At 46.2% G+C, this 14,207-nt stretch overlaps 1 protein-coding gene across 4 annotated transcripts in view; it reads right to left on the reverse strand.

Annotated features, from left to right (window-relative positions):
- CENPC (centromere protein C) overlaps positions 1-14,207 on the reverse strand; it is a 1,963,500-nt gene that overhangs the window by 1,897,387 nt on the left and 51,906 nt on the right. For 3 of the 4 annotated variants that reach the window (XM_069630493.1, XM_069630490.1, XM_069630494.1), the window contains exon 2: positions 6,321-6,367. In XM_069630493.1, coding sequence (XP_069486594.1) covers positions 6,321-6,367 — 47 coding nt within the window. The remainder of the gene's footprint in view (positions 1-6,320; positions 6,368-14,207) is intronic. The other variant, XM_069630492.1, reaches the window with a different exon arrangement.

A 14,207-nucleotide genomic window follows, 5' to 3' on the forward strand; every position in this document is an offset into this window, starting at 1 on the left:
TAGATGTTCATTTTATAACATAAGAAACGGGCCAGTAAGCAAATGTTGCCTGAAAAGACACTGGATATGATATTATAGGTTATTCATAACGCGCTTAATACCCAGAGGTTTCCAAGTACGGACCCGGGGATCAAACCTCTTGCTTCCAAGGCAAGCACGTTGCCGCTGAGCTATCCTCCCGAGACTGGATGCAGGACGGTATATCACGCCCCCCTGCTATGTATTAGCACGCCATAGCAATTCACACCATTGAAAGATGGCGAACGCCAGTATGCAGATTTGTTTTCAACTACTATTCAACCCCATGTGACCTGGTCGCCCCTGGTTACCAACTTAAACTATTTTTGTCGGAGTTCACACGGCCACGAAATAGATACACAATTGAGCGGAATGCGGTACGATAGTAGAGAAGATAGATCTTCACAAAGAGCCAGTATGTCCCGGGAGGATAGCTCAAGCGGCAACGTGCTCGCCTTGGAAACAAGACGACACGAAGCAACACAGGTTCGATCCCCGAGTCCGTGCTTAGAACCTCTGGGTATTAAGCACGTTATAAATACGCAACTAAGACATATTCCTGTAACACCGTCTCAATGCCCCCGGGCTGTGTGAGCGCTTTAAAAATGCAAATAAATAAAATAAATAAATCTATGTATAGGGATCATACCTGGGTAATAACTACTTAAGAGAGGGGCCCGAAAGCTACGGCTTACATACATCATTGTACAGTATTTGAAGAACGCCAGAGAAGTCATAGCTGCTTCTGAATGAGAGGCAGAATTCCTTATAATACACAGTCACGCACCATTTATTGATGTTGGTCTACGAACCGCCAAGTAAGTGTGCCATTCTAGAATAGATGATTCCACAGTTAGTGTGGTTTAGTAATGTGATAGCGCAAGATGTATATTAATGTAAGCAGCCCCCTAAAAGCCAACTTTATCCATTACAGATAACCAAAAGAAAATAATGGTGGGATGTTTTAGAAGCCCCAACTACCACAAGGACTAAGCACTTTTACAACAACTAAGCGCCGGTTAATGGTAGTACTATGCAAATTACTCAATCACCTTTATGGACTATAGTAATTATCCACACAGGAGATAGTTGGACAGCAGGTGCAGGTTGGAAACCCCTCACTTCGCCTCAAGATAAGCTGGAGTAGACTGTATTACAGCAGGTACAAGCACAGTCCACTTGTAATTAGTTGAAAGGTCATATGCAACACAGTAGCTAATGAATATGTTGCATGATTTACCCACAGAGAGCCACGGGCAGTGATAAGCAGAAAGCTGGACATTGTGCCACATTGCAGGGCTTATTAAAATGGCCTCTCAAGTACAGCTGAAAATAGTATTAGGCTTACTAGGACCAAATAAGAAACGTAAAGAGATAGAATTGATGTACCCTTATTGTGTATAGGAAAAGAGTAACTACTTCATCTAGACTTCAGAGGAAGGTGGAGTGAAGAGATTGTATGGCTCATAGTAGCATAGAGCAGTTAGTACTTTTCTTAAGGGAAAAGGCAGGATGTTTACAGAGCACCCTAGAATTTAGAGCGGTACAGATGTTTTTAGAAAGTTTACAAGCCCCTGAAGAAGTTCCACAGATGGAGGCTGATAAAGAAACAAAACATGTTGGGCAAAAAAAATGGGATAATAGATCTCCAAAAGGATATTTAGATTAGTTGCAATAGTTGCACAAGTTGAGTTTCACAGTTTGGAGTATTCCGCATAGTGACACTTTGGCACACTGCACTTTACATTGGCTTTATTATATGTGTTTTAAATGTATTGATGTATTTAATTTTGTCTTGTATATATGTAATTAGACCTTCATGTCAAACCAAGGGGTGATAAGGATTTTATTGATTATTACATTTTCAAAGGAATTGAAATTTTGCAAGATACATTTTTGTCTGATTCTACCCATACAAGCAGTCCAGGTCGGTTCCGATACTATAGGAGTTTGTGTCACTAGGGATAACCTTCCTACAGCTATACCAAATACCCTGGGATCTCCGACAGTTAAATTAAGCAGCACCAGACCGATCTCTGGCAGTCAGTGGGTTTATCTCTGCCAATTATACAAGGACGATTTCCTCTGATGTTTGGCTCGCTTCTGTTGGGGTCCCAGACTTTTCGCTGGTGGTCAGTGGACTTATCCCTGGAACGAGGAAGATTTCCTCAGATGCACTGTTGTTTAGGGTCCACAACCCTTGGTGGCCCTCCGTCAGGCTTTACGCTTGCCCTGGTATGAAGCGGAGACCTCTCTACTCCTCCCACATCCCAACCCGTCTGCCTGTGCTTCTGAGACTTACTTGCACTGTGCTGTTCTCTCCCGGTACTGGGGTGGGTCTCCTTCCCTCATCCTGTAGCCGTCTGCTTCGTTACTGCTTCTGCAGCAGCTTTGCGTGTTGTGGCTTCTTGCAGTCTGAGCACCGTACAGGGACCAGGTAGTCCAACCCTCATGTAGGTCGTGCCACTGCTTTGTCTGCTTTCTGCTGGGCTTGGTCATACCGATGCAAAACCTGTCGGACTCCCTCGCCCACTTGCTGGCGTCCTCTGCAGTGCCCTTTCTTCAGGTTGAGTGCGGACTTCGAAACTCCCGGGTTCTCCGACGAGGAGGGAAGACTAGGAGTCGTCCTTCTTTTTCAACTTTGTAGGGCTTGCTTCGTCCCTGCGTAATATCGACACCTGTGGTCAATGGCTTCTTGGTATTCCTTACGCCTCCTATGAGCCACCTCGTCTCAGTACTAGCAGTTAGTATTCCTCATGTTTTCTGTGCTCTTCGTCCTAGTATTTTGTCTTAGCTGCACCCCAGATACTACAAAAATGCATTGGCTTTCTCTCAATATAGTGGTTTGAAGGGGTGCATAGGGGGTTAAGGAAGGAGTCGGTTTGATGTTGTAGAACTGGTTGTACTCAAGGTGGTCATCCTTATCCCCCGAGAGGAAGTCCTTCCCGCATTAAATCAGCCCTAAGGGGACTACTGGGTAGTGGCAACGGAATAGGCCAAAATGACCGTATCGAAATTACCGATCCCACCAAAAGACCTAAAACACATACCACAAAAAGTTTGAACTACAAAGGTTTGAACCTTTTGTGGTATTCAGTCTTTTTGATGGGGTCGGTAAAAAAAAAAAAAAAGAAACAAAGGCTGTGGGGGCGTCCCCTGCAACATCCCGCTCACTATACTATACAGTATAGTGCGCAAGGGAAACACCCCGGCAGCTCACCCGATCAAAAGTAAAAAGAAGAAAAGGATCCTGTGGTGCCAGTTCCCGATCACAGAAGTGAAAGGAAACCGGTGCTGCAGGGACACAGTGAGTCGGAAGGAAAGGTAAGTAGGGGTGTGGGGGCGTGTTGGGCTGTGGGAGGGGGTGTGTGTTTGGGGTTGTTTTAAAATGGATTTCCACATGGGAAATGTACGCAATACAATTTTTTTTCCGTACATTTCCCATGCAGACATTTCCATTGCGGGAAAATCTCACAGATTCGTGGCCACAACTCCCTAGCCTCATGCTAAAGGGTTCCCCCACGGGGAGAAGTGACTATACCTGGCGAGTCGTCACAATGTATTGAAGGTACTTTTTTATACAGCAAATTTATTTTGTAGAATGTCCATGTTACATAGCGCCACTATTGTGTAGTCCTAATTCTCTGAACATGATTTTCTTGCAAATACACTTTTTCAATGTATATTACAAAATGTAAATGGATCACTACTTTTCACTGTTTTAGATAGGTCTTGTGAATAACAGCACACTTTAGCATTTAAATACACATACTTGCATGCACTTTCTGAGGTTGGAATAGGTAGGGCATGTGGGAGGGGGACGAAGGGGGGACAGGTTCAACAGCTGATGACATGTTTGTTTTCAAAACTCCAACAAATTTCAAACCAAAAATATAAACATACTTGCCCCATTTGTATGTTGAATATGAGGCTACCATATCCACATGTATTGCATTTTAAAATAATTAATCTATTATTTTGAATGCAAGCCCACCGGGGGAGAAGTTCTTTGTTCAGTACCATACCCTCACTGTGCTTTCTCCCTACTCGCCCCATTCCAATGAAACCAATTGCCATTAACAATCAAAGTCAGCCCAACTATTAATCTCTTCAAAGCTCGGCCTAAACTTCACTTACTTGATAAAGGAGTGAGCTCCTAATACCCCGTTCCCCTCCGAACCCTTAAAACGTTTCTGAGATTCAGGGTATTCTTTTAGTCGTCTGTGACAGTTGTGAAGGGACCCTACTCGACCCCACCACTGCCTCCAGCAATGCTTAATAATGTAATTTTGTATATTTAATTAGTACTCTTTAGTTTGAAGCACTTGCCCCCTTAGGTCATTGTCACCTTTGTAGGTCACCTGTTTCTTATATACATACTGGAGCTGGAAAAGTACAGAGATGCATTAAAGCATTTGTTTGCCTGAAGGGGGTAAAAGCCTTGCTTGGTTGGAGCACATTAAACAAAATATTGTTCACTTTGAATGCATCTAGCCTTTGGACAGCCCTACATAGAGCGCTAAATATAATTAAGAAAGCAGTCATCTTCCCGGTGAAGACAAAAATGGCTGGAGAGGTGAATAAATTGAAACTGGGACCAGACTATCTTATTTGTAAAAGGGATTTTGGTCCAGAAAGTTACCTCAACTACTTAACTCCATAGTATGCTAGATCATTGTATATTAGCTTTAGGTTTGGGATACTACCGTTAGCCATTTTTACACAACTTTGGGGGCAGAGTGTGTCACCCATTTGTCCGTTGCGTGGTTTGGGCGAGGAGACATTCATTTGTTGTATGTTTACTCGTCACAAATTGAGAATGTTGAGAGAATATCTTTGCCCTGTGTTGAGGGGGGCGGGATCCGTATAACCACTGATGCTCTGGAATTCGGTAAAGAGAGCACAAGCCCAAGCACAGTGACCTACACGCATTGCTATGTTCATCAAGCGTGGCTTTGTAGACATAAAATAATTACACAGGTCACTGAAGTAACAGACTGATCTGGGGGAAATTGGCTACTGGGAATCTGTTTATTGGGCAATGAAAGTCGGAGGGGCTGTGAGTACACTCTTCCCCACTTGCCATTTTAGAACTTTATTTTGTGAATCTGATGCTGCTAGAATTTTATATACACTGTATCTTGGTCAATTTAAACTTTTTGAAATGTTGTATATGGAGTTATGATAATTTCTTCTGGATATTTTAGTAATATGAATCATGTCGCCCGTTCTTTGCACAAAATCAAATGTGTATGTGTTGCCTTCTATTTCTATGAACTTTTATGGCTTTACGTGCCAAATAAAGTTTTGATTGATCGATATACATTTTCTTTCTGTGTGTTTCGTGCCTGGTATATGTCCTAATTTTTGACACCATCATAAACTGGCTCATTACTTCTTCAGATCTTTATGCAATTGTTGAGGCACCCTTCGTGGGAATTCTTCCGCCATCTGTAAATGTGTTATTGTAATTGCTGATTGAAAATGGCACCAGTTCGTCATAGTAAATAAAAATACACCTTGGAGCTACAAACACCTTGAAACCTCTGGTGTGACAACCTTGGACATGTTATTTTTTTTAAAAGATTAGGGAATCACTGGAGAAACAAGGACATGTGCGGCTCTACATGAATGACATAAAAAGAAAAAAGAAAAGATAAAAAGATCATGTTTGAACTTTATGCTTTGGAGAAACGCTGTTGAAGGCAGAGACATATCCCACTTTGTGTTGACCCATTCCTGACACATTTCAGAAACTTTCCTTATCATTTGAAGAGATTCTACAAGTTGCTACCTGTGTTTAGGCCTACCCATTCCTTGACTTTAAAATGTAAATTAACTACCCTTTGAACCACCTAGCTATTGGTATCACTTATATGGTTGCCCAACTTCCATTCAACTTCTTTGCAGAGGAGTAGACAGGATAGGGCCCGAGCGGGCAAGGCCCAATCAAAATCTGTAAATGCCCACTCAGCGCTTTGTGGGAATTCACAGATGCCCATTGTGGCGGGCCAACTACATTAGCTTCAGGCACCACTTGTTAGACAATCCTGGCTATGCCTCTGCTTCTTTGTGAATCAACGCCATAGCAGGGTTTGAAATTGCAAGGAGCTCTTTAGCTCCTGCATCTAGCCTAGAATTTCTATTCTATGAATTTTCGAAATCCAGGTAGATAGCTACAAATGGTTCTGTTAAAAGGTGATTAAATAGATGAATATAAAACGAACATTTATTTACATACTTTTTATATACTAACAGTGCAATGTAAACAAGAACTCAACAATACAAATATAATCGGTTACCTTTCCATTCTGCAGTATCTTGATCGGTATTCATTCCTGAATCTGTTCTGAGAAAGTGTAAAAATAAAAAAATACAAGTAAAAAATTAATTAAGACTGGTTTGTTTTTCAATTCTTCTTAGCAGTGTTTACTATATAGTTTCACTTAAATGGCATCACAAAAGACATGAGTTTCCCAAGCGTAAAACAAATTCATACCAATGGGCTTTAATTAAGCATGTTGCTTTAATTATGCAGACTGAACCTCACAACTGATATACATAATGAAGCGAAGGCCAGTTATATCTGTCAGACTGATCACCACACAACCGGGTGTATGGACACTAGCAGCGGCGCTAGTCATATGGAGGGGGTGAGGAGCATGCAAGGCTATTAAGGGAGCGGGCGGAGGGGACGGCTAGATCCTCAAACGGCCTCGAATGGAAAAACGGGCACGTCCTTCCTGAGCCTCAGGGTGTACAAGCATTCCGTCGGGTAAGATTACACGAGCCCAACCGGTTCAGTCCAGGATAGAGATGACTAACGAATACCATTAACAATTTCCTTCTCTGCATACACCTCTCAAACTCCAAACCAAACACAACCAAAAACCTCTAGCGCAGCAAACCGCACGAACTTCACCACACTACAACAAAACAAAAAAACACAGACTCGCACATCAGCACACGACTACTACCGGCCGCATACACCCCAGGCCCAGCCGACGGAACCACCGGGCTGAGGCTGCCAACAGCACATCACTGCAATCTTGCACTTTTCCAGCCTCCACCCACTAACCCTCCCTCCCCTCCTCTTTCAGAGCCGCCAGAGCGCCAGGGGACCACTCCGGTGGTGATAGTGCGCGGTACAAATGACCTTTAACATTAACATTAACGTCCCAAGCTACATCTTTCAATCTTTAGGCCTGCACCTAATAATATGCATGCTCAACTCAATGCATATATGAGAGTGAGGTAGGGCATTTCGTTTACTTTCAGAGCACACACACAATGATATGCTTGGCGAGGCGTATCGGGGTTGCAGGCGACAAGGCAGTGAGAAGTGAGGACCAGCACAAGCTACTCCCAGGGAAAGATGGGTAGAACGAAAAGAGACAGAAGCAGTTATGCATTAGACATGAAAATCCAATCAGAATGCAAAACAGGGAGGTAGATCCACATGGGTTTCTTAAGAAGTCCTACTTTTATTTAATCTATAAATAATAGAAAAATACTGCACAGAATAGCGAAAAAATGATTTTAGTATTTGCCAATCAAAAGATATTGATAGTTCAAGTATGTACATGAAAGTCTCATGGAAGAAACCGAGATAACAGTCACGCTAAAAAAAGTAACAAATCTGCTTCAGACACCATCTAATCTAGGGTATACACCTCTCTAGCCGCCCCCCCCTTCTCAAACTCTTTAGCTAATTTGCATTTGGAAAACAGGTAGCACTTACCAGTCATCACTGTATCTCTGCTGTCTCTAAGCACTTTGGATAAGACACCTGGTACTTGAAAAGATCTTGCTCTTTTAATGCCTACTTTTAACGGCCCCTTCACGACTGTCACAGATGACAAAAAGAATACTCTGAATCTCAGAGACTGTTTAAAGGTTCACTTTAATATCAATTGCCAGCGCCCTAAAGAGATCCCACACTCTATAGTCTGGAAAGCACCGATCCTCCCCAGCCCAGGCATCCCTCCAAAGGTTAGGAAAGAAAATAATGACCACGCCATCTATCTATTATGGTTGACGAGCTAATGGTAGAACGCCTCATCCCTCTCAACTCCCTGAGGGACTTTCTAGAATGCCCCTACACTATCCAGGGGTTAGTTGTCCAAACAAGAATATTGGATTGTGCCTTCCAGACACACTCTCCGATTTAGTCGCCTTCATATCAAGTCCACACACTCCTCTTGCCTACTTTCTTAAAACTTTCCTGCCGCCATCTCCACCCACCTTCTCAGTCCCTTGCGTCTTTTTCCTCTGTTCCTCCAATGTCGCTCAATCTTTGCTAGTCTTGCCTCCACTCTTTGAGATCATTCCTTCCTCCTCCACAGAACTACTCCCCCTCTACACTACCACTCCACATTCTACACAAACACTCTTGTTTCACTCACACAAGCACTTCATGTTCACTCCCCACACTCCTCGTAAACACTCCTGCCACTCTTTCCCGCAACAGCACAATCTGTAGTGCCACTTGCACTCACTAACCAATGCATAACCCTCTTCAGAAATCGTCTCCACAACCTTCTCCACTGTCCTTTCTCCTGCTAGTCTCTTGGTCTGCCATCTCCTCCAGGCATCCCTCGAACAGCACACAATTTCCTGGAGTCCCTTTATACCACCCCCTCTCTCACTATCCTCTTGATGGTCTCCTGTGCCTGGCCAATAGGGTCTCACCATCCTTGCCAAGAGAGGTTGCATGATACAACAGTCTTTTGTTTTTAAATCTCTTTATTTTTCAATTTGCAAGAAAACATCAAGTTACCTCAATAAACATGACTTAGGTCACATGATTATTAAACAATATCAAAATCTTGAAACAGGGTCAGAGAAAGTATTTACTAACAATATATCCAACAACCCAGACCTAGTCCAGAAGTTAACTATGAGTATGTAAAAAGCCCTGAAACACACAATCGACAAGGACACAACAAGACAAGAGACAGGACAAAGACAACCCCTCCCCCCTCCAAAAACTCCTGTACCTAATAAATACAATTCTACTCCACACTTCATTCTAAGAACAACCATAGAGTTTATTAAAAGGTCCCCACAATTCACCATATGCTGCTTCGTTGTGCTGCTTATAAAACATTGTTTTCTCATATCTGGAAAGAGACTGCACATCAGAAATCCATCCCTCAACTGTCGGCTTCTTCCTTGTTTTCCATACCTTTAGCATCTGTTTAGTCGCCAGCAGCATGGCTCTAATAATCCAACACGATGTTGCCCAGTCAATATCACGTCCACACATAAGTGACTGCAGAATCACTGTTAAGGGATTACGTGGAAAAGTAATGTTCCAGATTTGATCAACCCTATCTAGCACTTCCCTCCAATAATCCTTCACCCTCCTACAGTCCCATAACATATGTAGTAAACCACCTCTCTCTTTTAAACACCCCCAACAACAGTCACCATCAGCCCTCACCAAAGCACACAAATGCACAGGAGTCCAATAGACTCTACCCAATATTCTCTGATGAATGTAGCATAGTTGCAAATCTACCTTAGCTTTACTTGGAACTTTCCAGAGTTTTTTTCCAGTCCTCCTCCAGCAACTCCCTGGCCAACTCCTCGGACCAGGACAGCCTCAACTTTTCCCATGAATTAAACCAATTTTCATAACACAGCATAAGCTTCAAAAAGTTGGACACCTTTTGTGACATAGTAGTAAATAGGTTACAGATCGCCAGCTTCTGACACCTTTCAGATATCAGGGTTTCCAAAACACTGTATCTCCCTAAATCCCGTTTGTTCACTCCAAAATTCTCCATCAGATTTTCGAAGGATACCACTCCCCACCCATCACAAATATCACCAATCGTTAAGATTCCACTATTAATCAAACTCCACCAATTCAACATTCTGTTATCAATCTGCAACCCTGGGTTATGCCAAAGCGAAGCTTCTTTAAACATAAATAACCCTTTCCCGCTTCCCACTATCAAGTTAGTGCATCTTTGGTAGCAACAACAGTTCTTAAATTCAACACCTTCCTGGTCAGCCTCCCAAAGGCATACAGACTTGTTGCATCAATCAGTTCTAATTTCTGCTTTTCCATTTGCACCCACCACAGCATCTGGTTCAAATCAAATCGTCAATGGAGGAGTTTACCAACTTCTTCAACAGAAAACCTTTGCAATAATTCTGCAGTACCGGATATCTAAAACCCCTGTCCTGGACACTCCGGGCCATGATATGTCGAGGAATGCTAGCCCTTTTCCCCAGGCCCCAAAGAAAGTCCTGAAACAACCTATCTATACGCCTGAGAACTCTCCTTGAGAATTGTAGGGGAAGTGAATGAACAAAGTATAAAACCTTCGGTAGAAACAGCATTTTAATTGCATCGACTTTAGCCCAAATTGTCAGATTGATAAGCCTCCATTTTCTAATATCCCTTTGGAGGACTTCAATAACCTTCTCTACATTACAATTGACAATTTTCTTAACATCCTGTACAATGTAAATATCTAAGTACTTTACACACACATCTTTCCATTTGCAATTCCAACTCAACAGCCGATCCCCAACCAGGGAATTTCTTACTGGAAACACCACTGTCTTCACACAGTTGATTCTATACCCAGATAACCTTCCCACTTCTTCAATCATATTTTTTAAGAGGTGACCCCCTTCTTCAGGCTTATTCCAAATAATCACATCCTCTGCATAAGCCAATACCTTGACTTCTCCATCTCCCACACTAAAACCCCTTATCCCCCCCCCCATTTTGTCAAATATATGCTAACAAGGGCTCCAGTACCATAATAAACAGCAGAGGAGATGAGGGATAACCTTGCCTTGTGCCCCTATGAAACTGGAATGATGCTGAAAATCCCTCATTCACCCATATCCTACCTGTTATACCCGATTGCAGTGCCCCAATGGCATTAATAAAAAGAGGTCCAAATCCCAGTTTCCACAGCGTGCAGTTCAAGAATTTCAAGTTCACCCTATCAAAGGCCTTCTTGACGTCTAAAAAGATCTCCAAATCCGGCATACTCAATATATCCAAAAGCATTCCAATATTGTTGTATCCATATCGCTGTTTCATGAATCCTGTCTGGCTTCGTTCTATCAGCTCCCTCATATATTTCTCCAACCTAACAGTCAGAATCTTAGTAAAGATTTTCATGTCTACATTGAGTAATGAAATAGGGCGATAGTTACAGCACCTAGTCACATCTTTTCCTGGTTTTGGAATTACTGTAATGATAGCTTCCCCCATTGAAGGACATACAGATCCTTCCATTAAAAAACGATTATACAGACCACATAGTTCTGGCGCCAATAGCTTATCAAACTTCCGATAAAACTCAGCTAGCAAACCTTCCATACCTGGTGATTTCCCAATCTTCAGCTCACCTATCGCTTGCAGAACCTGCGGAGATGGTAACTGGGGCCTCAATAAAAGTCCTACACTCCCGAGACAGGAAGGGAATGACAACTTTCTCAAAGAAGACTATCCAGTTCACATACTTCTGGATTGAGATCCTCAGAATACAGGTCAGCATAAAAGATACGAAAACACTCACCTATTTCTTCCTTTTTTACAACACTCCCTGACCCATTAACAATCTTATGAAAATACAGCCTTTCTGAGAAGCCTTTTAATATATTTGCTAACTATTAACCTCCACGGTCCCCTCCTTCCGAATCAATATCTTTGCTTCATAGAATACATGCCCTTCTCCATCTGCAAGTCCAATTCACACCGATTAACTTAGCCTTATCTTCCCCATCTTTGGATAACGCATACTTCTGTTGCAGGTCCCCCAATTCCAACTCAAGCTCCGTCAGACTAGTTTCTCCTACTTTCCTACCCTAGCAGTCCAGTTCATCAGTTCCCCTCTAACAAAAGCTTTTAAAACAATCCCACACTGTGAAGCTGTCTGCCGTCGCATTATTCTCGTTAAAATAGTTTAGCACGAGAGGCCACCAGGGGGCGCAGAGGCAATGGCTGCCTGAGAGCAGCTCCCGCCTTGACTGGGTTACCGCAGGGGATTGAGCCCCCCCCCCCGACCCACCCGGCAGGCCCACCTCGACAGATCCGCCTGGAGACCCCCCCCCGGGCACCCACCAGGCGAAAGAGCGGCGCTCTGGGTCCCCGGATAGCCGTAGTTCGGGACCCGGGCCTTCTGAGCGACTTGATGGGCGCGGCCTGGGCGGCCGCGGAGCCAAAGTAGAGGCGCTCCTTGCTCGCACCCTTCTGGTCCCTTGACTTGGCCCGCCCCCTCCCCGCGGCCGACCTCCTCGACGGGAACGGAGGACCGGCCTGGACGGGGACCGACCCCTTGGGGGCCAGGAGACAACGTGGCGGCCCGGGGAATGGGACCCCCCCGGCCCTCCGCCCCTCCCCTCGACCCGGACAGCACCGCACAAGGATCCCCCAGCGAGGTGGAGGACGGGGTCTCCCTTGGCACCCTAGGGCCCTACACAGCGGGTCCGGGGCCCAGTGTCCCCCATTGACCCACGTGGACAACACATACAGATCTGCCCCCCCCCTCAGGGGACCTCGATCGCAGGCCGGCGCGGCCCTGTGGAGTGACGTGGCGGTTGGGCCGCGGGGTGCCCGAGACCCCTGGAGGGCATCGGTGGGGGCCGCAGAACATCAGCGCAACGCGCTGCCCCCTCCGCCCCCGGACACAGAGACTGGGCCACATGCCCCTGGAACTACCCAGGAGCGAGGCCCCCACCTGCAGAGGGTGAGGCGTGTGCCCTGAGGTGGCTCCCCCACCCCACTACCTTCTGGAGAACAGGGTCGGGTGCGGGAGTTGAGGCACCTTCCCCCCCCCCCTGTCCGCTTGGACGCCCCGGCCCCCCCCTTTTTTCCTGGAGACACAAAGCCAGCGCACCTCGACGTGGGGGATACCCGGGTGTGAGGCCCCCGCCGGTCGCAGGTGGGGCGTGTGCCCGCCCGGGGGTGGTCCCCCTCCCCCCCATCTCCATATCTAGTGCCCACTGGCTGTGGGTGGAGGCATCGGACCCTCTCCCCCCCACCCAACGAGAACAATCCGCCTGTCTAGGCCACAGGGGCCCTCCAGGCGCCATCACCCCCTCTCAGGGAGACCGGAGGAGGCCCAAATCGGGCACGACAAACTTGTCCAGGGTGTGAGGCCCCCGCCGGCAGACAGGCGGGGCGTGTGCCCGCCCCCCCAGACTACGATACTCCCCAGGGGGCATCGGGGAAAACCCCAAACGGGGCGAGGGGTGACCGGATCGCGCCTCCTCTTCCCCAGCACGCTCCCCCCCCCCGAAGCGGTGTGGCCGGCCCCCGCCCCTGCTTGGGACTGCGGAGCATTGGCCTGCAGAGCACAGGGAAGCGTCAGATGAGCTGGAGGGAAGCCCTACAGGGATATCGCTTCCAGGACACCGCAAGGGGCAGCGGGGGCACGAGCCTCAAGAGGACCATGGCCCATTCGGAGGGTGCAACCCCGTTCTCGGCTGCAATGGAAAGGGGCTTTGCCTCGATTTTACAGGAAATCAGGGACATGTGGTCCGACATAGCCCAGAAATTTGAGAAAATGGACCAAAGAGTGGACAAGGTTGAGGACAGATTGTTGCAGGTCGAGACCAACCAATCGTCTTCAGCAGCCCAGGACGTACAAACATACATGAGGCTGGCGGCCCTGGAGAAGAGGGACGAGGAAAGAGCTTGGCAGATGGACGATTTCGAGAACAGGGAGAGGAGAAACAACCTCAGAATTTTTGGTGTGCCCGAGACAGAAGGGGAAACGGAGAGGGACATCACCCGAGTGGTGCGTGACATCATCACCCTCTTGTTCGCAGAAGAGATGACAACCGAACCCACCTTCGACAGGGTACACAGAGCGGGGGGCAGGGCGGGGGCCCCCAGATCGATTTTGGTCCGGTTCCACTACTACACGGAGAAAATGAAAGTGCTGGAGGAGGCCAGAAAAATCACCTACAATAACGCCCAGGTCTCCATATACCAGGACCTCTCGGCCTACACGCTGGCTAAGCGTAGAATGTGCCGCCCCCTCACGCAACTACTCAAGGAAAAGGGCATACGCTATAGATGGGGCTACCCGTTCTCCCTAACTTTTGAATACATGGGCCAACGCTCGACCCTGACTACAGAAGAGGATATAAGGGGGGCTATTCAGGAATACACAGTGGACTCGAACCCCAGGAGGGGCCCAACGGGGCCG

Source organism: Ambystoma mexicanum, chromosome 6q (assembly GCF_040938575.1).
Source record: "Ambystoma mexicanum isolate Mex_15411 chromosome 6q, UKY_AmexF1_1, whole genome shotgun sequence".
NCBI classification, from domain to species: Eukaryota; Metazoa; Chordata; class Amphibia; order Caudata; family Ambystomatidae; genus Ambystoma; species Ambystoma mexicanum.